General features: G+C 40.2%; 1 protein-coding gene across 2 annotated transcripts in view; it reads right to left on the bottom strand.

The window, feature by feature from the left end:
* The window catches only part of LOC105224771 (uncharacterized), a 100,058-nt gene that overhangs the window by 2,162 nt on the left and 71,404 nt on the right, over positions 1-26,492 (bottom strand). The window contains exons 3-5 of one of the 2 annotated variants that reach the window (XR_007422979.1): positions 5,650-12,361; positions 2,747-3,509; positions 1,043-2,683 (exon numbers count right to left, since the gene is read on the bottom strand). Coding sequence is in view for 1 of the 2 variants with exons in the window: in XM_049458272.1 (XP_049314229.1) it covers positions 1,095-2,683; positions 2,747-3,509; positions 5,650-10,266 (6,969 nt within the window). In the remaining variant the exon portion in view is untranslated. The remainder of the gene's footprint in view (positions 1-1,042; positions 2,684-2,746; positions 3,510-5,649; positions 12,362-26,492) is intronic. The other variant, XM_049458272.1, reaches the window with a different exon arrangement.

The raw sequence follows: 26,492 nt of genomic DNA, 5'->3' as shown, positions 1-26,492 counted from the left end.
TAGCATAATTAAGTATCTATTATTTCTTGACTAGCCATTCGTTGTGTCTGTACTTTAACATTTAACTAAATTTTTGATTTATTAAAGATTATTCAATAAATATGGGTTGTCAAAAAAAGTCTTGCGATATTTGTATTGAATCAATTCGTGTGGCACCCATACATCGGGTTCTTAGTGACTCCAAGCTTTTTCAAATGGTTTATAACGGTTTGATGATTACTATGCCGGTCTCCTTTCAACCAATTCAGCGATTTTATCGCCATTTTCGACGACAGGCCTTCCGGAACGTGGCGCATCTTCGACCATCTCTACACCAGAACGAAAACGTTGAAACCATCGTTGTGTGGTGGAAATGGAAACTGTATCGGGTCCATAAACTGCACAAATGTTATTGGCGGCTTGAGATGCATTTTGCCTTCATCGTAGTAGTACTGTAAAATATGCCGTATTTTCTCTTTATTTTGCTCCATGTTTGCGACGCTATAACTCACGAACAACTTAAAAGAAACGACAATCAATCAAACACGTATAAGCGCGTGAAATGAGCTTTCCAAAAAGGTATAGCATGATCCCATGACGAATAAAACTAGAACTACACGCTTTCAGCGCCAACTAGTGAAAAAACCGCAAGACTTTTTTGACAACCTAATATAAGAAATAACCTGTTTTTTTTATTTTTTGATAAATCCATAAAATTGGAAAATGTGTGACGTCACGAAAAGGGGGAGGGCTAGTTCAAAATGTGACAACCTGAGACAAGGACGGGGGGAGGGGTTAAAAAGTCCTTAAATTCGTGTGACGTAATTTATGGATGGCCCTAAACGGAACGTACTCGGATTTTTATCCGGGCGAAGACTGTCAACTTGACACCATTCTTCAAATTTCAAAAAATATATGAGCTATATGTACCTCGAAAACAATACCAATAGGGGCTCAGAACTATTACACTCGCATAGCATATAATTACTGTAAATAATAATTAATTCTGCCTGCTAATATAATATAATATATACAAAAATATAAATATTAAATAACCCCATACCACACCTCATTTGCGGTTGAGCTTTCGCCAAGTCGCATTAAGCTTCCTCTCTCTACTCAATAATCTGCAACTCATTGATATCCATATCGGAGGACTCCTTGCAAAACGTACTCGAACGCTCCAATTTCGTTTCGACACGTGTCGGTTTCTGTTGTTGGTCGTTGCTTTTCTGAGTCGGTTGCGTTGGTGGCGGTGTTGTCTTGTCACCGCGACCAGCCGCTGACGTGGACGTATCGATGAACAATTCGATTTTCTGCTTGACCGCATGCGCTGCCTTCAACACACCATTGGTGGCGTTAATGATTTTGTTTTTATTATTCAAATGTGCCATTTGATTGACAGTATTATTATTTTTATTGCTAACAAGATGATTATTTGTTGTTTTCTTTAGTTGCAGCGAGTTGGGGCGACGTGTTGGTATATTCGATGGTAGCGAATTGCGCGTATAATTGGCATTTGACGTCGCTGTGACGGCTGTGTGTGAGGCGGAACGTATTGGACCGGTGTGCGGATGATGTTGCTTTTGTTGTTGTTGGTTATTGGTGGGTGCAGGGACGGCGTTCGTATTGCTCCGTTCATCGCCGGAGCTATTGGCGGTTTGTTGTAGTTGTTGTTGTTGCTGCTGTAATTTGTTTTTCTCCGCGCGTTTGGCAAGTATCTCACGTGATTTGGCCGATAAGAAACTATGGCGCGGGCCACCTCCAGATGTCTGTTGACCACCAGCAGTGCTTTGCGACGCTGGTTGACCCGGCATCGATATCGAACGATTTTTGAACATATCGCGTGATGAGTGTGTAGATGAAACGGATGAGAGACGGCTGGCGGCTGACTTGGTTGTTGTCACCGAAGAGGGGCTCGAACCGGTTGATTTTATATTTTGTTGCTGCAAATGCTTCGGCGGTTTGGTGCCGATGCTTGCAGCGCGATTCGTCTTAACAATACCATTAGTCAACTTGCTGTTTTGCGACTTACTACCGACAGCTGCCGACTGTTTGACGCTGTTGCCAATGAGCGGATTCGAACGCGACAGCTTGGTTATGCTCGAAAGTGATTCCTGTGATATCGCTTTATTTGTCATCACCGAACTTTTCATGCTATCGCCGAGCGAATCACCGCCACGATCCGAAAAACGGTCGGCATTGTCGGTGGCCTTCATACGCATGGTGCGACCACGCCGCGATGGCGACGCCAAGCTGTCCAGCGACATATTAATGGATTTACGTCCGATTTGGTTGGCGGTTTTACGCGTGGCTGGACTGGAAGTGCGCGAACTATCGCTAGATGAGATCTGACGGCCTTTACCTTTGGTGGTGGCCGGTATACTAGAACTTGTGGCGCTACGCACAGGGCCATTACCAAAACCTGCTGGCGCATGCACTTTGCGTGGCTCTAGGTAGCGTGGTCGCACCTCAGACAGACGTGCTGCTATTTTCTTGCTGGTGTCGCTCTTCACTTCGGCGCTGGTAGGTTTTGGTGGCAACGCTGGTGCGGCTGTGGTGACTTTATTTATATGCATTGGCGCTTCGGATTGTGTGCGACGATGTGTGTTTAAACTGTTGCGTTCGGAAGTTGTAGCGCTCTGTGAGCTAGCACGCAGCGCTTGAGGCACATGGACACGGGTATTCGATTTCAGAATTTTACCTGCGAAAGCACATATGTTTAAGAAAAAACGATACATTTAAGCTTGAATTTATTTATACTCACTTGTGCCTTCACGTATATCGTTGTTGGCCTGCACACCGCGCTCGGTGGTCTGCACATTTCCCGCCTCTTGAGTCTGCGTTGCCTTATAGAGTTGTGTATCCTGTGCCATGGCGCGCTTTGAATGCGCTTGTATTGCCAACTTCACCTGATACAGGTCCTGGTTGCGTGTGCTACCACTAAATGTGAACGCTTTCGACACTGGCTTGCTGCGCTTCAGATCCATCGGTTCGGTGAGACGTGCCAATGTCTGTATCTTCTTACGCAAATCCAGATCCATACGTTGCCAAGCAGTTACACGCATAGCGCGCGAACACTGTCGTATGAGACACTGCTCCACTGCGGACAGTATGGCGCTGACCAAACGTATGTATTCAGCATCCCAATCCAAGTCTTCCTCTTGCAAGCCCTGCAATTCCTTAGCCAATTCACCAAGATTTGCCGGCATTTGTATGACTTTCGCCTGCAACACAGTGTTGAGGCGTGTCACACGCTGATAACTGCGACATGCCTGATCCGGTGTGAGCGACGATGCTGTGCGCAATAGTACGCTCTCGAGTCGCGGTATGTGACAGCTACGATCGTGACCGAGCGATAGGAAGGAGTCACTCGCTATCAGGCTGGCAAAGTGATCGGCAATGTATGTATAGGCGGCGTCTAATATATCACGTACAAGACTCTCACAAATGCCACCCCAGCGGTAGGTCGCCAACTGTGTCAGCAAGTTATCACAATCGAGCACTGTGTCCAATACGCTCTCCGATGTCTGCGGCGTAGTATTTTGCATAGAAAAAAGTGATAAGGGGATGCGATAAATTATTAAAACATAAAATACAAAATATGTAGCATTTTAAGTAGGTTAACAAGCTGATAACGACGCTTGGTCCCTACAAATACAGCTGATTCATAATTCTCATAATTTGTCGCTTATCATCGATCGATATCTCACTAGATAAGGCATATGCACTCATGCAGGTATATAATATACCTGGGAGTCCTCACATAATGCAAATCATTGTTCGCTTATCGCAGTTGTCGAGAGGTGGGCACACACTCATTCAATTCTTATCGCTTGAAGCGAAGGTAGTGGAGTGGTCGTTCTCATAGGGTTCATCTATACTAAACAAGCCGTAAAGATAAGAGGCTGTGCGAATTTGATTAAATTCCGTACTACTCAGTGGCATATAAACAATTTCGCGCTGATAATATCTCAAGGTTTCGTAGATTAAAACGCATTGCCAATGAAATTGATAGTGATTCCAAGATTGTATTTAGATATGGGTTAATTTAAATTAGGTTTGTATGCGATTTTTTTTCAAGCAATCTAACTTTAAAGTAAATTCTTTGAAACAATTTGTTTTTTGTTGAGTACCCAACTGTAAAGACCGCTGTTGGCGAGGTTATATCTGCCAGGTTTCATATAAAGCCCACTTGCCATTGGGAGCTCGATTGACACTTTTATGTCTGGCAATCCCGATGCAAGCTCTTCAACTAGTCAATGGTTCAAATAATAAGCGTTTCTTTCAAAACGACGCTGCAAAAGTAGACCGATAGGGACGGCAAACGACGCCATATTTTGCACGCTCTTTTGACATTTCTCTGCAGTAAAGTTTGTCATTTAATAGCGGAAAGATATACGATCCAACAATGAGTCAAAATTATTAAAATTTACTACAGAAATTCGGAGTCAGTTGCATCAACTTTAAGAGCGCTAAGTCAATTTATGTTCGACATAATCGCCCAGTCAGATCAATAATTGAGCGTCTAGCGGAAAAACTTGAAACCTCAGATACAGTACAAAATTTTGCGGCGCCAGTGATACAAAGAAGTACCCGTAGTGTCGAGAATATCAGTTGAGGAAAACCCAAATCAGTCTCTCACACGTCGTTCTCAAGCGTTGGGCATCTTTGTGATGTCGTTGTGGCGAATTTTGCAAAAAGTTCTTGGCCTAAATGCTTTCAAGATCAAATGGACGCTGAAAAACAACTTGAAATTGATACGGATTTTCATCGGAAAATCTTCTTCAGCTTTGGGGCTCATTTCTGGCTGAATGGCTTCGTCAATAAGCAAAATATGCGTTATTGGTCAGACAGCAATCCACACGTACTTCGTAAGTCGCCAGTGCATCCCGAAAAAAATACGGTTTGGTGTGATTCATGGGCCGTACTTCTTCCATGATGATCAAGACCGGCACGTTACTATGAATGGGAATCGCTACCGCTCAATGATAATCATATAATTTTGGCCCGAATTGGATGATTGGACAATATGTGGTTCCAATAGCACTGCGCCACAAGCCACATAACGAATGTCACAATCGATTTATAGAAAAGCAAGTTTGGTGAACGTGCGATCTTACGAAATGGCCCAGTCAATTGGTCGCCTCGGTCGTGCGGTTTGACGCCGTGAGACTATTTCCAGTGAGACTACGTCAAGTCTATGATCCATATCAACAAGCCAGCGACGATTGATGAACTTCGTACGAATATCGTATGTGACATTTCAGCAATATCGGCCCATTTATGCTTGAAATTTGTCGAGCATTGGGTAGTAATATTCAAAGGATCATCCGAAAGGGTACGAAACCCTACATATCAGATTATTTATTATTATCCGGTGAAGGATTGTGGAAGGAATATGCTAATCTATTTAAAGAAAATGTGAGGTTGGGTCAAAATTATTATTAATCTGTCTTGGCGTTCAATTAACGACTGTTTCTCAATGACTTAGCATTAATATGTCAAACTTTGAAATAATTTTTACTAACCGAGAAGTAAGATGAAATTTCAAAGGCTTGCAATTTTATACAATTTCAAATTCTAGCTACAGCTCATAATAAAATTCATTACTTTAAGAATAACTCTTCAATTCAGTGTTATAAACAAATCAAATAAAGGCAAACTCACCATGTAAGCAACAATTTGCTGCCGGCATCGTCCCAATATGTCTGCTGGCAGCTGAGCAAATTGACGTGTGGGCCATACTTTCATGTAGTGGCGACAAGTCCAGCGCAAACATTTGCGATACAAATCATCTAACGAGTGAGTCAATGCCACAGGCAGGACCTGCAGTATGCCATCGATACAACCCGAGCAGGGTTTGTGAAAATTGTGACAATAGTTCGTCTTCAAGGCGTGCGCAGTGACTTCCTTCAGTCCCTCTAAGCCAAGCAGATCAGCTAAAGCAGCCAACTCCATCAAACTAATACCATCGGGTGGATGCGAAGCGCCGGAATAAATGTGACACAATGCAAAATGTACTGCCGAGTAGGAGTAACCCTGCAGGGAGACCACACTCTGTGCACCACTACCCGCCAACATAGCAGCAAAATACTGACAGCGCGAGCGTAGAATGCATTTGTGCGCCTTTATGCGGCGGCCATGCACTTCGACGATCATGTCTGTGGCAATCTCTTGCAGGAACATTTTCAACAAATCCTCACCCAATCGGCGTGGTTGACGGCACGATATGGAAGACTCATCCATGCCGGAACGACTGATACTTGAAGCCATACTAGAATCACCGCTGATATCCGTTTGTATATAGTCCATTTGATCACAGATAATGTCGTTCGGCAAAGAGTTGGAGAACTCTTTCGAAAAATTCGGGAAAAGACGCGACAAGCTGCGCAAGTTCTCCACCGAATTAGTTATGCTGAGGAAACTATTGCCTTGAGAACGTGTCATGGTCCATGAGTGAGGGCGCGTTTTCGAATCGTCACGAAATAGCCGATTGATTTGACGATGATTGCCCACACTCTTACTCATGGATTCGGGCGAATGTAGTTCGAACTTTGCGGGTTTATCCATATCCGACAGTTTCACAAATGTACCCTTCTCAACTTCGCCATGCTCATTCACCGTTTCGAGCAACATTTTTTGCTTCTCTATGGTTGCATGTAGAGTCTCCATGGTGTGACCGGAGGCATTTTTCTTAGGCGAGGATGTTTCTTTGGCCTCAATTATGGTTTCCATAATAATAGCCGATGAGCGATTTGAGGGCACCTGTTGTTGTAGCTGCTGCTGCTGTTGCAGTGCCGCCTCACGCATTGCCAGTTCCTCATCCTGCTGGAAAGTCAAGTCTTCGGTATCAGTCGTGGATGCTGGCGACAAATCTTTAGAAAGTACACCGTCTGTTATGGAAGCCAAACTACTTTTGTCAAATGTTTCGTTGATTTGTACATCACGACGTCGTCTCTTGACGCGTCCACCGTTAGCGGCACCAGTACCGGCGAGGAAAACTTCATCGTCACGCTCACCACCCGACACAGAGTTTCTTGCCGAATTGTTTGAACATGTGCTCAATTCAGACTTGGAACCGGTGTATTCGTCGAAAGGCGACAACGAGCTGTCCACCGACAAGGAGGACGCTTTCGATATTAACGGTATTTTATCAATGATACTCATTAATCCATTACCACCATTCTCTTTTGAATCGCCATTTGCTGTTAGGCTAATGGAGCGTTTGTAGTCGCACGTAACGCCTTCTTTTGTTGCATTAGTTCCCCACGAATGTCGCTTTGTTGCGTCGTTTTGAGCGCGTTGCTGCTGCGATAGGCGACGTATTGCCGCCACTGTGATGGGTGGTTCAAGGTTGCACTTATAATCAAGCGATTTACTCTCCCCACTTAATTCATTGTCTGCACTCATCTTTAGACTGCTGCTTTTTGCCATTAATGTTTCCGTCGAGCTTGCGCTGGAGCGCATCACATCATCGCCGCGTCGTTGAGCAGCGTGCGAAGCGTACGAACTAGATAAACGTTGCGCTAAACTAAATGGTTCCTTTCTTGGCGTGCCAGTAGGCTTCTTGCTCTCACCTATATCTATAAACATACTAAAGATATTTTTCTTATCTGCAGCCGTTGTTTCCTCTGACTTTGGCTCTTCAGGTTTTACTTCATCGGCCGTTGTATATTCACTCTTCGAGAGATTTACAAAGAAGCCGGCCGGTTTCGGTGCCGTGTATGATTTACTCATCTGTGGCTTCATTGGTTTTTTATTGAGATCATCGTTATTGGGCTTATCATCCATATTATCTAAGGAAACATAAAAGCCGCAACCGCTCTTATGTGAACTTGTCGAATCGGAACGTTCCCGAAATTTACTTGCAGATGCTTCCATGCTCGAAGTTGAGCTGGTGCTTTTACGACGCTCCGTACGACAGTCACTCATATCCACAACCCACGATGCAATACCAGGTATAGGCTTACGTGTCTTAGGACGTGAACGCAACTCTACCTGATCCTCATCATCATCGCCCAGCGGACGTGTTGGTTCAAAATCCAACGAGGCAAATCCACCCGAGACGATGGGGCACGACTCCAAACGCCGATGCACTGGTGGGCTTTCGCATTGCTTAGGCGCAAAATCTTTGATTGAAGCGCCACCGGATATAATGGGATTTGCTTCATCGAACTTGGAACGTTTTGGCGTGCGCGGCATTGGTACTGGCGAGTCTGTGGCATCGCTGCAATATGCGCCGGAATCGCGTTGGTGCGATAATGAAGAAGACATTGTATAGTCGCGATGTATGGAAGAGTTATTGCTTGAGGCATTCTCTATGTGTGCTATTGAGTTATGCGGTGTGTCCGGTTGAGTAAATGCCTTATGTGTGTGCCCGTCATAGTCATCGACATGTGGACGACCGCTTAGACTAGGACGGTGCTCGTGTTCGGACCAAACTAAGCTCGGCGCAGGACTGGATGAAGAGTAGTCGGTTGTGTAGCTGAGATCATTGTGTGCTGCATGTACTGTAGTTGGATGTGAAATGCTGGTACCTGTCGAGCTGTGCACCGAAAATTTAGGACTCACCGCCAAAGGATGAATACTAAATTGTTGCATATTGTGCTGAAAAATATACGGTCGTGGTTTATGTTCTTGTTCACGGCGCAACTTAACGATTTCCGAAGAGTCCGAGGAATCGGCATCAGCGACTAATGAAACTGATGCCTCTGTGGCATCCTCTTGCGTGGAGATATGCTGCTGGGTAGCAATTTGTTGAGCCTTACCAACCGGGTCCTTGTCTTCGGTAGTCAGTGGCGCTTTTTGATTTTCGTGTTCACGTTTCCAAAGTTTTTCCTCGTCCGAGAGATTATTTGTGGATGTGGCAGAGGCAACCGAAATTTGTTTCTGCGGCGAATCTGCACCAGAATTTGAACTGGAACTTGACTTTGATGTATCAAATGTTTCAGCAGTTTCAGGCAAGTCTTTAGATTTCACTTTGCACTTGGCAAATGCTTTATGGAATGATTCAAGTTTCTTAGTAGGTGAATCTTCATCTTCTCCTCCAGTCACTTTCGTTGGCTGCTCTTCCACATGCTCTTCAATATCCTTAGCATCCTCATTCGACTGCTGTCCATCCAGACTTGGAAAGGATAGCACTTCATCTTCATCACGCAGCGAAGAAGCGTCAATGAAGCAGGCGCTATGCCCGGAAGAATTCATGGGGTTCTCACGCCTCTCCAGATCACGCAACAGCGAATGTGCACTGATGCCAGTGAATAACGAGCTGGTATCTGCAGTTACTGACGCCCCTGTCGAGTAGGTGCGCTCCCGCAGGTAGGGCGCGATATCAGGCTCTTTAAGTAAATTAACTTGCGGCTCTGCTGCGCCGCATTTATCGCGCTCCCGCGGCAGCTCGAAGGATGCTTTCGGCAGTTTATTTTCACCATGAGAAAATTCTGTACTAAAAGCTGGATAATTTACCTCAGCCACTTTGCCAGCAGCTATGGTGCTAAGAACAGCAGTAGGTACGCTCGCTGCGGCCGTTGACACCACGCTGCCTGCTGCAATACTGTTGGCGTGCGGAAACACCGATTCCCATGAGCCAGTTTCTGAAGAAATTGACGACGTTTCCATAATAACAATCTCCTCATTCTGTCGCTGCTTCTCCTCCTTCGAAGTGGAATGAATACCGCCACCAGTTGTAGCAGCAACACTACCACCCCCACCAACACCACTGCCATTGGACACCTTCATGCGCGCCGCTGGCGTTGGTGCTACTGTCGGCAAATGTACAGCATCGTACACTTTATTATCATAGGCGCTGCTGCCGCTATTGTTTGCACGCGCGCTGGTGCTGCCAACATTATCAGCACCACCACCGGCAGCAAGCATGGCCGTATCACTGGGACTGCTGCCGTCGGCGCATTCGTCCGCACTGCTGCTGGTGGCGGTGCTTACCGGCGAAAAAGTGTCACGCTCTTCATCGCCCAAATCGACTTCACAGGTCTTGGTCGAGGAGACGCTACCTTGACGTGGCAGTAAATCCAATGTGGTGGGCATATTGGCGCGCCGCAAATCCTCACTATATTGCGGTGGCGAAGAGGTGGTCGTGGATGAGTTGCTGCTACCATTGCCGCTGACACAACCGCTGCCGGCCGCGCGTTGTGCGGGCAAGGGGCGCGTGTGCCGCGCCGGCGCTACTGGCGGTGTTGTGGTTAACTCAAGGCCATTGGCTGTCACGCTGCCACGTTGCGCCGCCGATGGCGTAGCGGCTGTTGGTGAATGCGTTGCACTGTTCATGTTTGCCGTTGTTGTTGATGTGATTTCTTTATGCTGCGCTTACAAACGCTGTCTGTGTTTTGTTGCTGTTTTTGCTTTAAATTGCCAGTTGTTGCTCTATCTAATGCTTCATTAGGCAAATGGCTGCTGTACCGTTAGCGCATGCTATTGTTGCCAACGTACGCTATTGTTGTTATGCTTTTTTCGCAGTTTTTTTGATGCTGGCAAGCTGATCCGCCGTTTTGCTTTAATGCCTGCACACTTTGCAGTCACGCTCGGCGAGTTCCTTTCAGTTTGTCGCCACTCGGCGTGCGTTTGTTCTTTTACCGTGCAGTTTCTTTTGCTTTTTGCATGCAATCTAGCGGCAACAAATAAGCGTACAAACAACAACAAAAGCAAAAAACACCCGTTTGCTATGCCAAATGAAGTGCTTTTTATTCGCAGGCGTTGCTGGCCGCCGGTAGCTATGAAAAATGCTGTCTGTCTGTTGCGTTTAAATTGCAACTTTTTATGCGCTACTATTCTTGTTGTTGTTGTTGTGCAGCGTTTCGTGAATTCCGTTGGTACTGTGTGGATTATTGTCCGCCAATGCTTTGTCGCCGCAACTGCAGTTTGTAGCAAATATTCTTTTGCTTGTGTTTAAGCGTCCTCTTAAAGCGAAAATAACGAATGAAGGAAGTCAAAAACAGCTAAAAAAAATACGAAGCTACTGTGCTCGGCTCCAATTGCGGCAACATTAAACTAAATGCAACAACGAGATCGGCTGTGTATATAAATACATATACTATATAGTCGCTTATGTAAGTAAAAATGCATATATGTACAACTGCTTATATGTATGTGAGTGTGTGTGTGTGTGCACTTACACTTCGTAATGCTATTCTATTTCAACTATTTCGCTGTGCGTCGTTGCAACTTCGCATGGCAACACAAGCAATAAACGCGCGAATTCTTGGCTTTGCAATTATAGTTGACAACAGGCGCGCACTGCGTTGTTGCTTTTGCTATGCGGATGAACGCAACTTTTTGCCTTTTGCTTTGCGCTGCGTTCTTCTGCTATTTGTGACACTCAATCAGCGCGGCGTCGGCCAATCAAAATGGATCGCTGCCCACTTGTAACGACAACGGTGTGGCGCGTTGTTAGTTAGTGATCACTGCCGTTCTTGCAGTTGTTGTTGTTGCTTCTGTTGTACCTGTTCAACAGTGTTCAATTAGTTTTACCGCCGCGCAATTTAATTGTGTGAGCTGCCACTGCCGTTGACTATTTTACAAAAATCTATTGTATTTATATATGTATACTTCGTTGTTGTTGTTGCTTTGCTGCTAATGCTTAAGTTATTGCAGCTGTCACTTGTGTAAAGACCTCAGCGGGTCTGTGTTGACGATGTTGCTTGCTGTTGCTGCACTACAAAGTGTTCACCAAGCCGTGCAACAATTAAGCAGCGCCAGGTATTCGGTTGCTTCCAGCTTACGCTCACGCTTGTACGCTTACTATGCAGCGCTGCAATTGCAATGCGCTGTTGTTGCATAGAAAAATAAAAAAAAAATCCGCAGTTTACAATAGCAACAATAACTCTAGGTTGTGGATGCATATAAGCAACGTGTGTTGTTGTTGTTGCTGCTGCTGTCAAAGCGCTGATTCGTGTATATTACCTTAGCTGTTGTTTTTGCTGTTGCGGCTCGTATTTTTGTTTACACTTTTGTAATAGGTTCACTTTGTTTGCCGGTGCCGGTGCTCGTTGCTCGTTGCTTAGCGTCGCTCTGGCAGCAGCCGTGTGGCGAGACGTCGTTTATGTTCGTCTTGTGCTTTAGTTTCTATAAAGTTGTTGTAAGTAGTTATCTGCACTTGTTGTTGTTGCTGCTGTTGTTGTTGATAAACTGCAGTCAACATTTTGCCGTTGTTGTCACTGATTTATTGCCTCTGCCGCGTTGCAGTCTCAGCCGCCACTCGCGTTGTTGTTTATTTCTTCAAGCGGCAATTTTGTTGCTGTGTACTCGTGTGTTTGTGTGCATGTGCATTGTTCGTGCTCTCTTAATGCTATTTGTAGTTGCAGTTGTTTGCGCCTGCGTTTTTTCTTAGTTTTTGTGTTGTTGCCGCTATTAATGTATAATTAACCTGCAATGGGAAGAAATAAACAAATACATGAGTAAGTAAAACAACAATAAGTTGAGTTAAAAAGTCAGCAGATGTGAAATAAATTATACCATACATTTGTATCTAAATGTGTTCTCAATTGTTTTCATACTATGTAATATGCTACTGTGGGCAAAAAATAGTAAGATTTTTCAAATTGTATTTCGCGCGAAAATCTATTAACTAATTATTCAACAAAGAAGTTCCATTAAATTTTGTATGTGGAATCAAATTTTTGGGGCCGAAACATTAAAAATGTTGGAAAAGGCCTTCGGTGATAATTGTTTGTCGCGAGGAAGTGTTTTTGATTGATACAAATTATTCAAAGAGGTCGAGAACGCATTGGCGACGGCTATCATCATCAACTGATGATCAACACGTCAATAAAATAATTAGAATTACTGCTTGAGAATCGACGATTAATAGTCAGAGATCTTACTTGCATCGTTGCAATATCGTAAGGATCAGTGAAAACCATTTTGAAAGCTCATTTAGGTCCAAGAAAAATTAAAGCACGATTGGTTCCAAAATCTCTCAACTTTTTTGAAAAAAACAGCATCGCGTTAACGTCTGTAAAACAATGCTTTCCTACTACCAGCGTGTCATGAAACGTATGATTACTGGCGATGAATGTGGGATCTATGCTTACGACCCAGAAACAGACGAGCAACCGGCCGAATATCGTGACAAAGGTGAGCCAAGGCAAAAAACCCACGTCAAGGCAGGTCAGAAATAATAGTTATGCTGACAGTTTTCTTCGATTATCGATGTGTGGTGCACTCCAAATTCCTTCCGACCGCTCAAAATGTTAACAATGAATACTATTTAAGGGTCATGCGTCGTGTAAGCGAAACTTCTCGTAAAAAGAGGCCAGAATTATGGGCCCACAACTCTTGGTTTTTGGACTATGATAATACACCGTAGCATACTGTTTTGGTTCTTCGTGAGTTTTTCGACAAACTTACACATATTGTGCCGCAACCACTGTATTCGCCTGATATTCGCTCCGTGTAACTTCTGGCTTTTCAGCAAACTCAAACGACCGCTCCGAGGAGTCAGTTTTCGAGTCAACTGAAGACATTAAAAGTGAATCGCTAAGCAGGTTCAAAGCTATTCCGGAAATTGACTTTAATAACTGCTTAGAGGATTGCAAAAACATTGACACAAGTGTATTGTGGCCAAGGGGGATCACTTTGAGATGCAGTTGCCTCTTCTCTTTTTGTTTGCGATTGAAAAAAATTAACCCTCAAACTGAGGAACTGGCTCTCGTATATACAGTCGGACGGACGGACATGGCTAAATCTACTCAGCTCGTGAAGCTACCATTAATAGTTATATACAGAATGTATGTTCAAGGTATAAAATATATCATCTCTTTCAATTTGTGGTGCGACCGATCGCCTCGGACGGTAAAAGCGAACCTACTAGAGTACTTTTGTAATGTTTTAAAACGTTGTTGTTGTTGTAGCGACAGAAAACACTCCTAAAGTAATTTCGAGGCATCTTGCAGAGTTGGCAGTTCTTGGCCGGATAAAAATCCGTGTCTGTTTCAGTTATTTAGAAACGACTATCGTGGAAACCGGGTTTAATGCGTCTCGGAGTTTGCTTAAAACTTGTTAATATCTGTCATTTCCTTTTTTACTTTACTTTACTCTTTCCCTCCATTCATTTTTGAACTTAAAGTACTCTGTGGTCTGTTTACTAAGCAAAAACAATTTCAGCTTCAGACATTTCATATTTCTTAACGATATAAATTGCTTGGAGACAATTTTATTGCAAAAACTGGCATCATTACATGTATTTTAAATATCGATAGTAAAACGTAAGCGCCATCAATTGATTATATATACGCCATTTATGGTAATAAGCAGTCACAGTCTCTTTAAAATGGTTTAATAGCTTGTATAAACAAATCATTAAATAGTATAACATAACAGGTTGCTGAGGACTTTGCATTGCAATAAAAAATGTTAAGCCAGGTCTTTGAAACCCTCTAAATGCACTCCACATAACACAGGCTGCATATAATGTAATATTTTCTTAAGCATATCAAAAGTATAAATAATTACATATATGGATATAATCACATAAAATTCATTCAACTTGAACCGATTGTGTTCATAAGTAACTACTTACATATATATATTTCTTTATGCAATTAAATTTGTATTTATTTCCATGCAAATTCTCGAAGCATTCAAATGGAAATTTCATATTAATTAATATTCAAAAAAACCTGTCCATTTGCTTGTCTATCTGAATATATTTAGGAAAGCAATAATTTATTTTAACACATGTATTCAATTTGCTTGCGCAGATGCGGCTTAATAGAGTTTCACTTAGTCATGGTTGAGTGCCGTTATAGACTGCTCAACTGTCATAGCAAAATAAGATGTTTTCTAAAAATTTCTTTCATAAGCCGTTCGGTAGCTTTCTTAATACAATATTAGTAATTATTTGTCAGTGAGAAATTCATTTCATAAAGTTAGATAAAGTTAATAAAATGCCAATCACGATTTTAAAGTTACAAATTACTTATGTAAATAAGCAATTAACTTTTTTCTTCAGTTTTTGGTGAGTAATGTGAGGGAGAGCGTTTAAATTTTCATTCACTTTAAATTAATTTCTTTAGTATTCGCTCACACAGTTTAAATACTGAGCTATGCTATTGAGTCATGTTCCAATGAGTGGTAATGGCTAGTGTATAATCACTCAATTTGCTGTCAAAGCGCTGTCAGTGACAGATTACAGAAAATGAGTAAGATATTCTTAATTTTTATATTTATAAAATTTTTACTATATACTGTAATATAATAACAATGGGTATATAAACAAGCAAAATTGCCGTATTTAGAACGAAGATCATCCTAAAGAGATTCAAGAGCTGCCATTTCATCCAGAAAAAACAACGATTTAGCGTGATTTGTGGTCTGGTGGAATCTTCGATCCATATTTCTTTAAAAATGATGCCGGTGAAAACGTAACTGTCAATGACAACTGTTATCGCGCCATAATAATCGATTATTTGATGCCTGAAATTGAAGGCCGTGATTTCGGCGGCATTTAGTTTCAACAAGATGGCGCCACTTCCCACACATTGCGTCAAACAATGGATTTATTGAGACAACACTTCGCAGCAGATAATTTCACGGTTTGGCCGGTCGATTGACCACCAAGATCGTGTGATATCACACCTTCAGACTTTTTCTTGTGGGAATATGTAAAGTCTAAAGTCTATGCAGACAATCCCACTTCGGTTCAGACCTTGGAGCAAAATATTACGCGTCATTCGACAGTTAACAGTCGAAATGATCGAACGAGTCATCGAAAATTGGACTCAGAGGATGGTCCATCTGAGACGTAGTTGCAGCCAACACTTGAAAGAGATAATCTTAACAAAATAAGTGCCAAAGAATGTTTTTTCGAATGATAATATACATACATTCCGCATTTGAAGTTTCTGTGTTTTTTCTTTAAAAAAGTAGGGAACCTCGAAATGGATCACCCCTTAAAAGAATTTTTAGAAAATGACTATTGAAATATACGTGTAGTTCTGTTTCCTAATATCTCGTAGTCTTTTTTTGATATTATTCTAAATAGTGTTTATTCAATATTTTCGTAAAGTAAAGAAAAAACGAAAACATTAACTTAGACCTCCCAAAATGGCTGTGATGTAATGTTTGTATTATTCAAACAAACAGGAAATTGATTAACCTTTTCTAGTCATTTATTTGGTTATTCTTTATCAATATTTTGGAAATGGTTAAAGAGAAATGAAAAGAACGAAATACAAAGTGCATAATTAAATATACATTGCATATGTCTACATGAGTGTAAACATATTGACGCATAATAACTGTACAAAAACTTTGTTAGGGTGGTCCGAAATTATTTTCCGTTATTAACCAAAAATAATATTTTTTACACTTACATTTTTAAACTTGCTTCTTAATGACCACAGATCGCCCGGAAACCATTTTTGCTTTCCTTTTTGTTATTTTTGCTTCCAATTCCAATGGGTTTCATTCTACTACAATTTTTGTTTGCTTTAACAAATTAACCACTTTGGTCTATATTTGGAAATCGCCACTGGGAAGTTGGGCAACAAGTTTAAACTAAACTTTTAGTTTAAACTTTAACGTGTAGTTAAAGACTCTCTTTAACTCAGTATGCCTCACAGCTGACCCCAAATAATCGACTACAGAGGGTATTACATAAAAAACTTTGTTGACATAATTTTCTATCGACTCTGAATAGAAGATAAAATTATATGAGTTTCTTCGCGAGGTAGCAAAGGATCGCAATGAAACTTTTTCATTTATTTCAATCTTGTTTAGCCTCCTGATTCGACTCCAAATTTTTTGGTCCTCAGATATTTCGATGTCCAAAATTCTTCTCCGGATTATAGCAGGTTGACCTTTCTGTGGGATTTCAGTCGATATCGTTCCGAGTGATTGTGTCTGGATCTCGACTCCACCTTTTTTTTGGTCCTCAGATATTACGATGTTAAAATGTTTCCTTTGGCTTAGAGCAGGTTCATGTGCCATCATCCGTTCTGTAGGATTGAAGTCGATAGCGGCCCTGGTGATTGTATCTAGATATCGTCTCAGAAAATGTCCGAGCCAGCCGATTTGCTTTTGAGAATTTCGGTCCACAGGTGTGTTTGGTTTGTGTGTTAGTGACTATGACGGCCCAAATAATGCGAAGGCGTCGGCTTGTAAAAGCTTTTGGATGTCAGGGACTACGTATTCCATGTTTCGCAGAGACATAAGTATAATCTTGGAATATTTTTATTGTGATATGTCGCTTAATTAACCAGGAGCACCATGAAGCGCATCGGGAACCCTGAAAATTGATTAGAATTTTTTTTACGATTGGTGAACTTGCCGAGCTTGCAACTTTTGTTTTGATGTCAGAGACTACGATATTCCATGGTTTGCAGCCGCAGACGGATATTTCTATTGTGGTATGTCGCTTAATGAATGAGGAGTGCTAGGAAGCGCATCGAAAATCCCGAAATCTTGCTTGACTTTCTTTATACGGTTGATGATATCTTCCTTTCATTCGAACTTGCAAGTTTTGAATTTCAGAGGTAGCCGAAGAATTGCTTGGCCTTTTTTATACGGTTGGTGTTCCTTTAATCGTCCATTTGTTGATATTAAACTGCTCAAGTAAAAAAAATAGATTTAGCTTCTTCGAGTTGTATACCATAGACTTGGAAGTTTTGCGTATAGATGGTGTTGATATGCGTTTCTTTGGTTTTGCGATGTTAATGTTGAGACTTAATTTCTCTGCAATTTCTTGCAACATAACTATACCTATAAATAGCTAATTAATTTGACCACCCTACTGTACATGAGCACGTTCATAAAGATATGCATATAATTATTAACCCGTGATGAGTAATTTTTTGTGCATTTCCTTTTAAAAAAAAGATATCAATGTGTTTGCTCGCATTTTACTTTATTTGTAGGCGATCAATTTCCGACAATAAATAAATGCACTTTGCTTTAGGTTGACATTTGTAAATAAGCACTTGATTATTTTTTTGTAAAATTTTAAATAATGTGTACTCGTAATTTTAGGGAAACGTTAATATTTATCGGTTGTTTGTTGGTTTTGAAGCGATTCAAGCGTCTAGCAAAACCAAGAAGAAACACAAAAGCACAGAATTTAAAAATCCATGGTCAAAAGTGCTTCGAGCTTGAAATAAATCATATCATCGCATTAGTATCATATACAAAGAATATGTGAGCATATGACATCATGACAAATGCAGCAGGATCTAGACTTAGAAGAGATGATGGTGACTTCACTTCTCTAACTAGAGTTGCAAAAGGTACCTACTCAGCATTCTGAGGGTCTGAAACCGAGAGCTGAAGGTACTGCGGTTGGACCTCTACAAAAATAGGATCGTCTCTGCCGAGCTTTTTGTCAAACAAGAAAGGCGGCTATTACATGGTTTTCGTGCAAGAACTATGTATAATATCGGCTGGAAGATCTGACGGTTGTGGTAGTAAAGGGGGTCAAAGATAAGCCACTACTCCCTGCATACTACTATATGCGCTATACTATATGTCGATGCCTCGCACAGCGGAACCTCTGAATATGTTAAAAAAGATATAGATTGATAGTTAAACAAAACTAAACCTCACAACAAATTAGAAGTCGCATTTTGTTTAAACAAATTTCATGCGAAAATATTATTGGATAAAACAATTTGACTTTTAAGTCAACAAACTATTATTTATGTGCGATTTCCAGGGGCTTAATGCTATCAAGTGAATAAATTTGAATGGACCATGAGACATTGCTTTTGCATTAATTACAAGCGCCGCCTTTATGCCAATAATTATTTCAGTAGCGTTAAATGGAAAGTAAATAAAATAATACAGGCACCAGACATGCATACTAGACATACTGTGAATACTCTTTTGTATGTAAACCTTTTAAAATCACAAATTTTTCCAGCGAACAAAAAAAATACGTTACCTTAAAATAAAAATAAACAAAAACTGACAACAATGGATTTCCGCAAAGCTCAATGGCACCTAGTCGCCGCAGGCTGTTTAAATAAAGCAAGCGCCTTTGATTGGCAACATCGATAAGCTGGTGTAGGCCGTGTGACAGGTGACTTATGCATTATTTATTTTCGACTCACACTATTAATTTCTCTTATGTATATTTACAAAACTTATTTTTATGATATTTATATGTCATAACTTACCACATTTTTTTTTTATTTTAGAAAATACAATGTGGTTTGTATGGAAAAAAATTTGGTATTGCGAGAGACACTTTTTTCACGCAATTAATAACTCAAAACTTGTAATTAACACTTACGTGGGAGCCTTTTTAAGTTTGAAAAGTGGGAAAATGAAATGCATTTTTCGGTATTGAGTGTTTGATAAGTATTTAGGAAGTAAGGAAAGGATATACTGCTTTCTGTTATCCAAAAATAGTATTGTTTAATGAGTGATCCCAGAAGAGCTACATTTTTCAATAGCCTTTTTATGACAGATCAAAAGTCAGTCGTGTCAAGCTGTTATGTTAATTTTGTTCAGTATTGTTTCCTTATTACAAAATTTCACGATCCGTAAGGAAAGTGTTTCGCGCCGTTCGCCCAATTTAAGTCAACATAACCGGCCTACTGAGCTTACTATTCGCAACACCATCAGAGAGTGTACACGAAAACCGTGGAGAGGCGATTCGACGACGTTCGCAGCAACTTGGACTGAAGTTTGGAACCACTTGGCGTATTATACGTTGAGATCTTTAATTGAAAGCATACAAAATACACCTTGTGCAAGAACTGAAGCTGATCGGCCTTCCCAAGTGACGTCGGTTCGCTTAATGAGCTCTTTAAAAATTCCAAAAAGATCCGACGTTTTCGAACCACATTTTTTTTAGAAACAGGCCTCATTCTGGTTTAATGGGTATGTAAATAATCGAACTTGCCGCATTTGGGACGAAGCGCAACCCGAAGAGATTCAAAAACTGCCATTTCAAACAGAAAATAAAACGAAATGGTGTAGTTTGTAGGCCGGTGGATTCATTGGTCCATATTATTCGTCAGTGGTAGTAATTCCCAGATATCCTAATGAGAAATTCTGTGCGCTTATATCCATAATGTACCCTATTGTATGGTATAATCAAAGCCACTAGCTTAATGCTCGAAACTTTCAAAATGAATTGCAGCTATTAAATGCACTAAAAAGCCTTTCGAAAGCTATAGAACGCTTTCAATAGAACTGTTAGTCCAATATGTACAAATATTTTCGATTGTTTTACACACAATTCTAAAAATAATATGAACACTATTAGAAGAAGAAGCAGCATATTGTGAAAACAATTTAACAGCGCGGCAAGCAGAAGTCATTCACTTTACTTGCAACAAATGTGAAGCCAGCGCAGCTACAATTGTTTAGCGTGTGTGGGTGAGGCGTGTGCGTGCCGAAATGCCGGCGTGCCACAGGCCAACAGCTGTATGGCATATATCTTCATTGTATATGTATATGTAGGCATGCATGTATGTATTTGTATGAAATTCTTAGCAAGCAATCAATTTTAAATGGCTATCGATGGTGAAGATACAAACATTCATTTACGCACATACACATGCGCAGACACGCATACCGCACGTCGAGTGGCCTGCAGAGAAATGCAAACAACACGATGTTTGAATATTTTCTTAAATACACTGCAAATGGTGCGGAAATCTTCAAATGGGATACGCTAGGGTATCCTCATTGAATACTTACATACATATATCTTTACATATGCACCATATATTGCATAGATATTGTATGTGTGTGCGCGCATGCATTCCTCAAGTGGGTGTTGACGTTGAAATACGCTTGAGCCACTTAATTGTGGGTGTCGACCATTATCAGCGATTTGCTGCCACTTTTCATTAGTTTTTGCTGCATTTAGCTTTGAGTATGAATGCGTGGAGCAAACATAAAGGCTGTTTGTGTAGCTGTATGACTATTAAAATGTGAAGACTTGATTGCCTTTATCACAGTTGCTTGTTCGATTCAGTACTTTCGGTGGTTTGGAAAATCGAATGACTATTAAAATGTGAAGACTTGATTGCCTTTATCACAGTTGCTTGTTCGATTCAGTACTTTCGGTGGTTTGGAAAATCGAGATAATATATTGTCAATTTTGACAAACGTTCGATAGATCAATGAATATTATACTCTTATTTACTCATATTGGAAATCCCTTTATTTTAACTTGTTAGTGTTTCATGAGAATATCTATGAATTTATTTTGAATTGGTCATATAAATTGCAAATTGAGCTGAGGTCACTAATAATCAAAAGAGGACCCAGTTATAAGAAGCTGAGTTAGATTTGCTATTTCGAAAAAGTATAAACTATTTTATTTTTATTTTTAAATTGAATTTATAAAGTTATTTGAACTCTAGTCAGCTAGTCATTGCAGCTGGAACTCAAGCAACAAGCAGAAATGCTTGCCAACATTTCAACCTCCCTTGAAGTAATCATTAAAGCAATACAGTGTCAGAATTATTAAAGGGGAGCATTATACTTAGGCTGTCTTTTGTATTTCGGGATTAGAAATCAAAAACAAATGTTAATAATCGAAAATCTTAAAAATATTCTCCAGGACTATATGATTGTTTCAGTCGATATGTGAAAGCTGACATTGATCCGTCTTCGGCGGTGGGTTTTCCTGATTTCTCGAAAGACAAATATCAAAGAATTTATTGTTTACTACTCAGAGTTCACTGTGCTGCGTTGTTCGTTCGTTGCCCAGATGTCCAGTTTTTCCAAAAAACAGGCAACCATAACCTTGGAAGTGCCTCGTGCACGAACAACCTTTCTTGGATTCGGCTCATCTGAAAACGTACTTACGAGCTCATACACGTCAATCCAAGATTCATCATCTGTTACGCTAACTTATTTTTATACTCTCGCAACAAAGTGTGGAGAGTATTATAGTTTGGTCACATAACGGTTGTTTGTAAGTCCTAAAACTAAAAGAGTCAGATATAGGGTTATATATACCAAAGTGATCAGGGTGACGAGTAGAGTTGAAATCCGAATTTCTGTCTGTCCGTGCAAGCTGTAACTTGAGTAAAAATTGAGATATCATGATGAAACTTGGTACACATATTTCTTGGCTCCATAAGAAGGTTAAGTTCGAAGATGGGCAAAATCGGTCCACTGCCACGCCCACAAAATGGCGAAAACCGAAAACTTTAAAGTGTCAAAACTAAGCCATAAATAAAGATATTAAAATGAATTTGGCACAAAGGATCGCATTAAGGAGGGGCATATTTGGACATAATTTTTTTGGAAAAGTGGGCGTGGCCCCGCCCCCTACTAAGTTTTTTGTACATATCTCGGAAACTACTATAGCTATGTCATCCAAACTCTATAGAGTCGTTTCCTTCAGGCATTTTCATGTACAGTTCAAAAATGGAAGAAATCGGGTAATGACCACGCCCACCTCCCATACAAAGGTTACGTTGAAAATCATAAAATCGGTAACACCCTGATGACATGTACGAAATATGGGTGAAATCGGTTCACAACCACGCCTTCTTCCAATATAACGCTATTTTGAATTCCATCTGATGCCTTCTCTGTATAATACAATATATATGTACATACATTAGGAACCAAAATAAAAAAATATGTAAATGACGGATAATGAAATCTCGATTATCACTTTATCATGCGAGTGTAGCCCTTCCTTACTTGTTTAACATATATCTCGACAAATTGAGAGGGATCCAACGTGAACAAATTGTTTTTTACAGTCAAATGATGGTACCACTAATACCTGTATTTGTCTCAATCTCACGATAGGTGGCGAATATCAGTTTATGTACGACATCAATAGTTTCAGGAATAAACCCGGTTTTGGACGACCTTCACCAAAGTTCATTTGTAGTTATCTACGACTCCGATTGAATTCATCAGTCGATCGATAAACACTAGTCCTTGATGATGTGTCAAATCGTTCTGAGTATGTACAAATAACATCAAACACGTTAGACTTAACGACAAAGTAGCAACACTAGGGTTAAAAAACACATTATCGCAGATATTAACTGTTTAATTGAAAAACGACTTCATCGAAGCTGACTTCATACACAAAAGAGAACTCAATAGATACAATATTACACACATTATTGGAATCATGGTGACAAATCTTGGAAATATAATATGAATCAAAAAACTTTCTTTCGACAACAACTCCAAAGTAAAGTTCATTTACAGTTAAGCGCTTAATTTCCCAACAGCGTATATAAACAAAGACAACTCTCTGAAGAGATCATACACATTATATGCCAAAGCACTTGGCGATAAACACGGTCAAATGCATTCAAATTTAGTTCTTATCATTTCTAGCGGCACAGCACAGCAGACGGGTCAATAAACGAGTAAACGGGTGCATATAAATAAAACAAGAAGTCAACACTACCAATGAAGCACTACATATACGTATACACAATGCAAGATGAAGAGAAATAATAGAAAAATTGAAAATAAAAACAAAAACAAGTAAAACGGCTGCACCGAAGATATAATGCCCTTCACACATCAAAAAGAACATGATTTTGATCGTTCAGTTTGCATGGCATCTAAATGAGATAGTGATCCGATATCGACAGTTCCGTTAAAGGAGCTTCTTGGGGAGGAAAGGAGTTGTCTAAAATTTCATAGCGATATTTGAAAAACTAAGTAGGGGTATATACAAACAAACGGTTAGACAGTATCCGATGTTTGCTTAGAAACTTTGTGGCAAATTTAATACATAAACTCCGTTCAGGGTATAAGAAATGTACCATAAAGATTGGGATGTAGTGTTCAGCGTAATTGGAAACATTTAACACTGGGGTGAAGAAAAAACAAGAACAAATGAGTTCAAAAATGGGAGGAAAATTTAAATAGATAATAAATAAATACATATATGTATACGCCCATTTACATTAGAGCGGGTTTATTTACAGGGTGCCGAAGAAAGGAAAAATCGCTCATGCGGGAAATGTTCTACGGTTCATTGTGAACAACTTTGCCTAAGATAATATGGGTCCAAAACCGGTTTCGAGATAGCAACTTTTTAGGTGAAGTTTAAGTATTCGGGATTAAAAATATTTCTTCGTCAGTTTTTGAGATATACGAATGAAATTTAATACCTAGGTGAACTTTGACATTCTATTGATCATATTTCGAATTCTTTCATGATCGGACAACTATTTATCACATCTCCCATACAATCGATTCTTCTTCTCTTTACTGGCGTAGACATCGCTTACGCGTTTACAGCGCGCTAGTCGTTTCTTCTTTTCGTCTCTTCTTTTTTGTGGCGCCAATTGGAGACTTCAAGTTAGTCGAGTACTACTCCACCTGGTCTTTGAATGGAGATCTTCCTCGTTCTCTGCTTCCCCCGGCGGATACTGTGTCAAACACTTTTAGACCTGGAGTGTTTTCGTCCATTCGGACAACATGACCTAGCCATCGTATCCGCCGTCTCTTAACTCGCTGAACTATATCAATGGCGTCGTACATATATCTCATACAGCTCATCGTTCCATCGAGTGCGATTTTCGCAGTGCCTAATGCGCAAAGAACCATATATTTTCGTCAGAACTTTTCTCCCGAAAACTTGTATTGGCGACTCATCAGATATTGTCTTCGTCAATGCCTCTGCACCATTCAGCATGACGGGAATATTGAGTGACTTATAGAGTTTGGTTTTTGTTCGTCCAAGAGAGAACTTTACTTGTCAATTCGACTTCGAAGTGGAAGCCAAGTCGCGAGTGCGGCGACTGTTTGTTGGATAACAGGAAATATTTCATCTTGTCCTCGTTCACTACCAGAAACAACAACCGGTTATTCAGTTATTTCATTTTTCCGTTGCCTGCCTTTAAAAATTAATTAAAAAAGAGAGACTTCGCAGAACTGTTCCCCTTTACATACTTAACAATGACACGTATTTTGCCAGTCCATAACCATGATTAGCTCTACTGACTAATCTCAACTATGAGATCAAGAGTTCTTTCATCTTCCTATTTATTTTCTGAGAGTTTTTTGATAGCCTTATTATGATAAATAAATTATATTTTCTGTTGCAAATGGAAATAATTCTTGATTTTTGTACTGAAAATTAAAATCGATTCTTTAGAACTAAGCACGAATCTGTCACTTTATCGCAAGAGACAATAACTAAAATACTACTGCTGAAATGATTTACGCAAAAATGGAAGGCCTGACATGTAAATTACCGTTAGAGGGTTAATAATCATACAAATTGAGCATATTTTAGCATGAAATGCGTAGTAAATTAATAACCTTTTCAATCAATAATAGATCGTGTGCCATGTGTTTAAAATTTAAAGCGAAACAATTTATATGCTGACAACGTCAGTTTCGATAAAAATCTCCAACAAATCACCGATTGAATATAAAAATCGCACACGAGAATAAAAATTCTTAGCTAAAGGTCAATTGCCAAATATGGCGAGACACCAAGTCTCGCCATTAGAAAAGCGTGAGTACAATGCGGTAAATAGTTATGTATATATGTACATATGTTTACACGGATATATACGCATATGTATAGATGTACATATAATTATGTATAATTGCTTTGATGGATTTTCTATCGAAAAGCTTTCAATATTGATAACTTTTGGAATATTCGCTATTGTTAAACATACACACAAAACACCCATTATAATATTGGCAGATAATAGATCACTTTTTTGTATAGAAACAAATATAAATAATATACATAGTACATATGTATGTAGTTGCGAGATCGTATATCATACAAACACTTCCTATAAGCCAAAATCGAGAATGAATAAGCCAACTACCGTAATAACCACTTCACGGGCTGATTATTGCCAAAAATGGAAGAGCAAGCGTGAAATAGGCATGATTTTGGCAAAGTGGCGTGTTGGAGTGACGCTCTGTGGCGGTCACTAAGAGCGACAGTCGGACAGAGTGATGCTTTGGTTGTGTCAGAAGCGAAGAAAAACCTCTTTTATTATTAAGAAGTTGAGTAACTGGAGCGAGGAATTATTGAACTCTTCGAATTACAGTGGTGCCGTAAAATAGAATTTACTATGTAATGTAATGTTTACAATATCATTATGGAAAGATATAAGCAAGAACAGCGCTTAGAAATTATTCAGTTTTATTATCAAAATGATTATTTTCTTGTCGTGGCCTTCTGCCATTTTATGGTCGTAATAGTCGTCCAGCTGCGCTCTCTATTCACCGAAATGTTGAAAAATTCGAGCGTATATTTTCTTACATAATGCTCAAGTGACAATAAGACAAAGAACCGCTCGAAGAAATGGCTGGCAATATTTCTGCCGTTCAGGCAATTGTTACTGAAGACCGCAATTTGTCGATCCCAAAACGTTCTCAAGAAATGGGACCGTCTCAAACCACAATCTGGCGGATTTTGAGAAAGGATTTGGGCTTCCATCTATATAAAGTTGTTCTCACTCAAGAACAGAAGCCATTGGATCACCGTAAACGTCACGAATTTGCAGGTTTTGCCTTGGAGCAACTTGAAAACGATAACAATTTTTTATGAAAATCATTTCACCAACGAGGCTTTC

The sequence above is a fragment of the Bactrocera dorsalis genome, chromosome 5, assembly GCF_023373825.1.
Source record: "Bactrocera dorsalis isolate Fly_Bdor chromosome 5, ASM2337382v1, whole genome shotgun sequence".
Taxonomy (NCBI): Eukaryota; Metazoa; Arthropoda; class Insecta; order Diptera; family Tephritidae; genus Bactrocera; species Bactrocera dorsalis.
The sequence above is the reverse complement of the archived record's forward strand: the minus strand, read 5'-3'. Positions and strand labels throughout refer to the sequence as shown.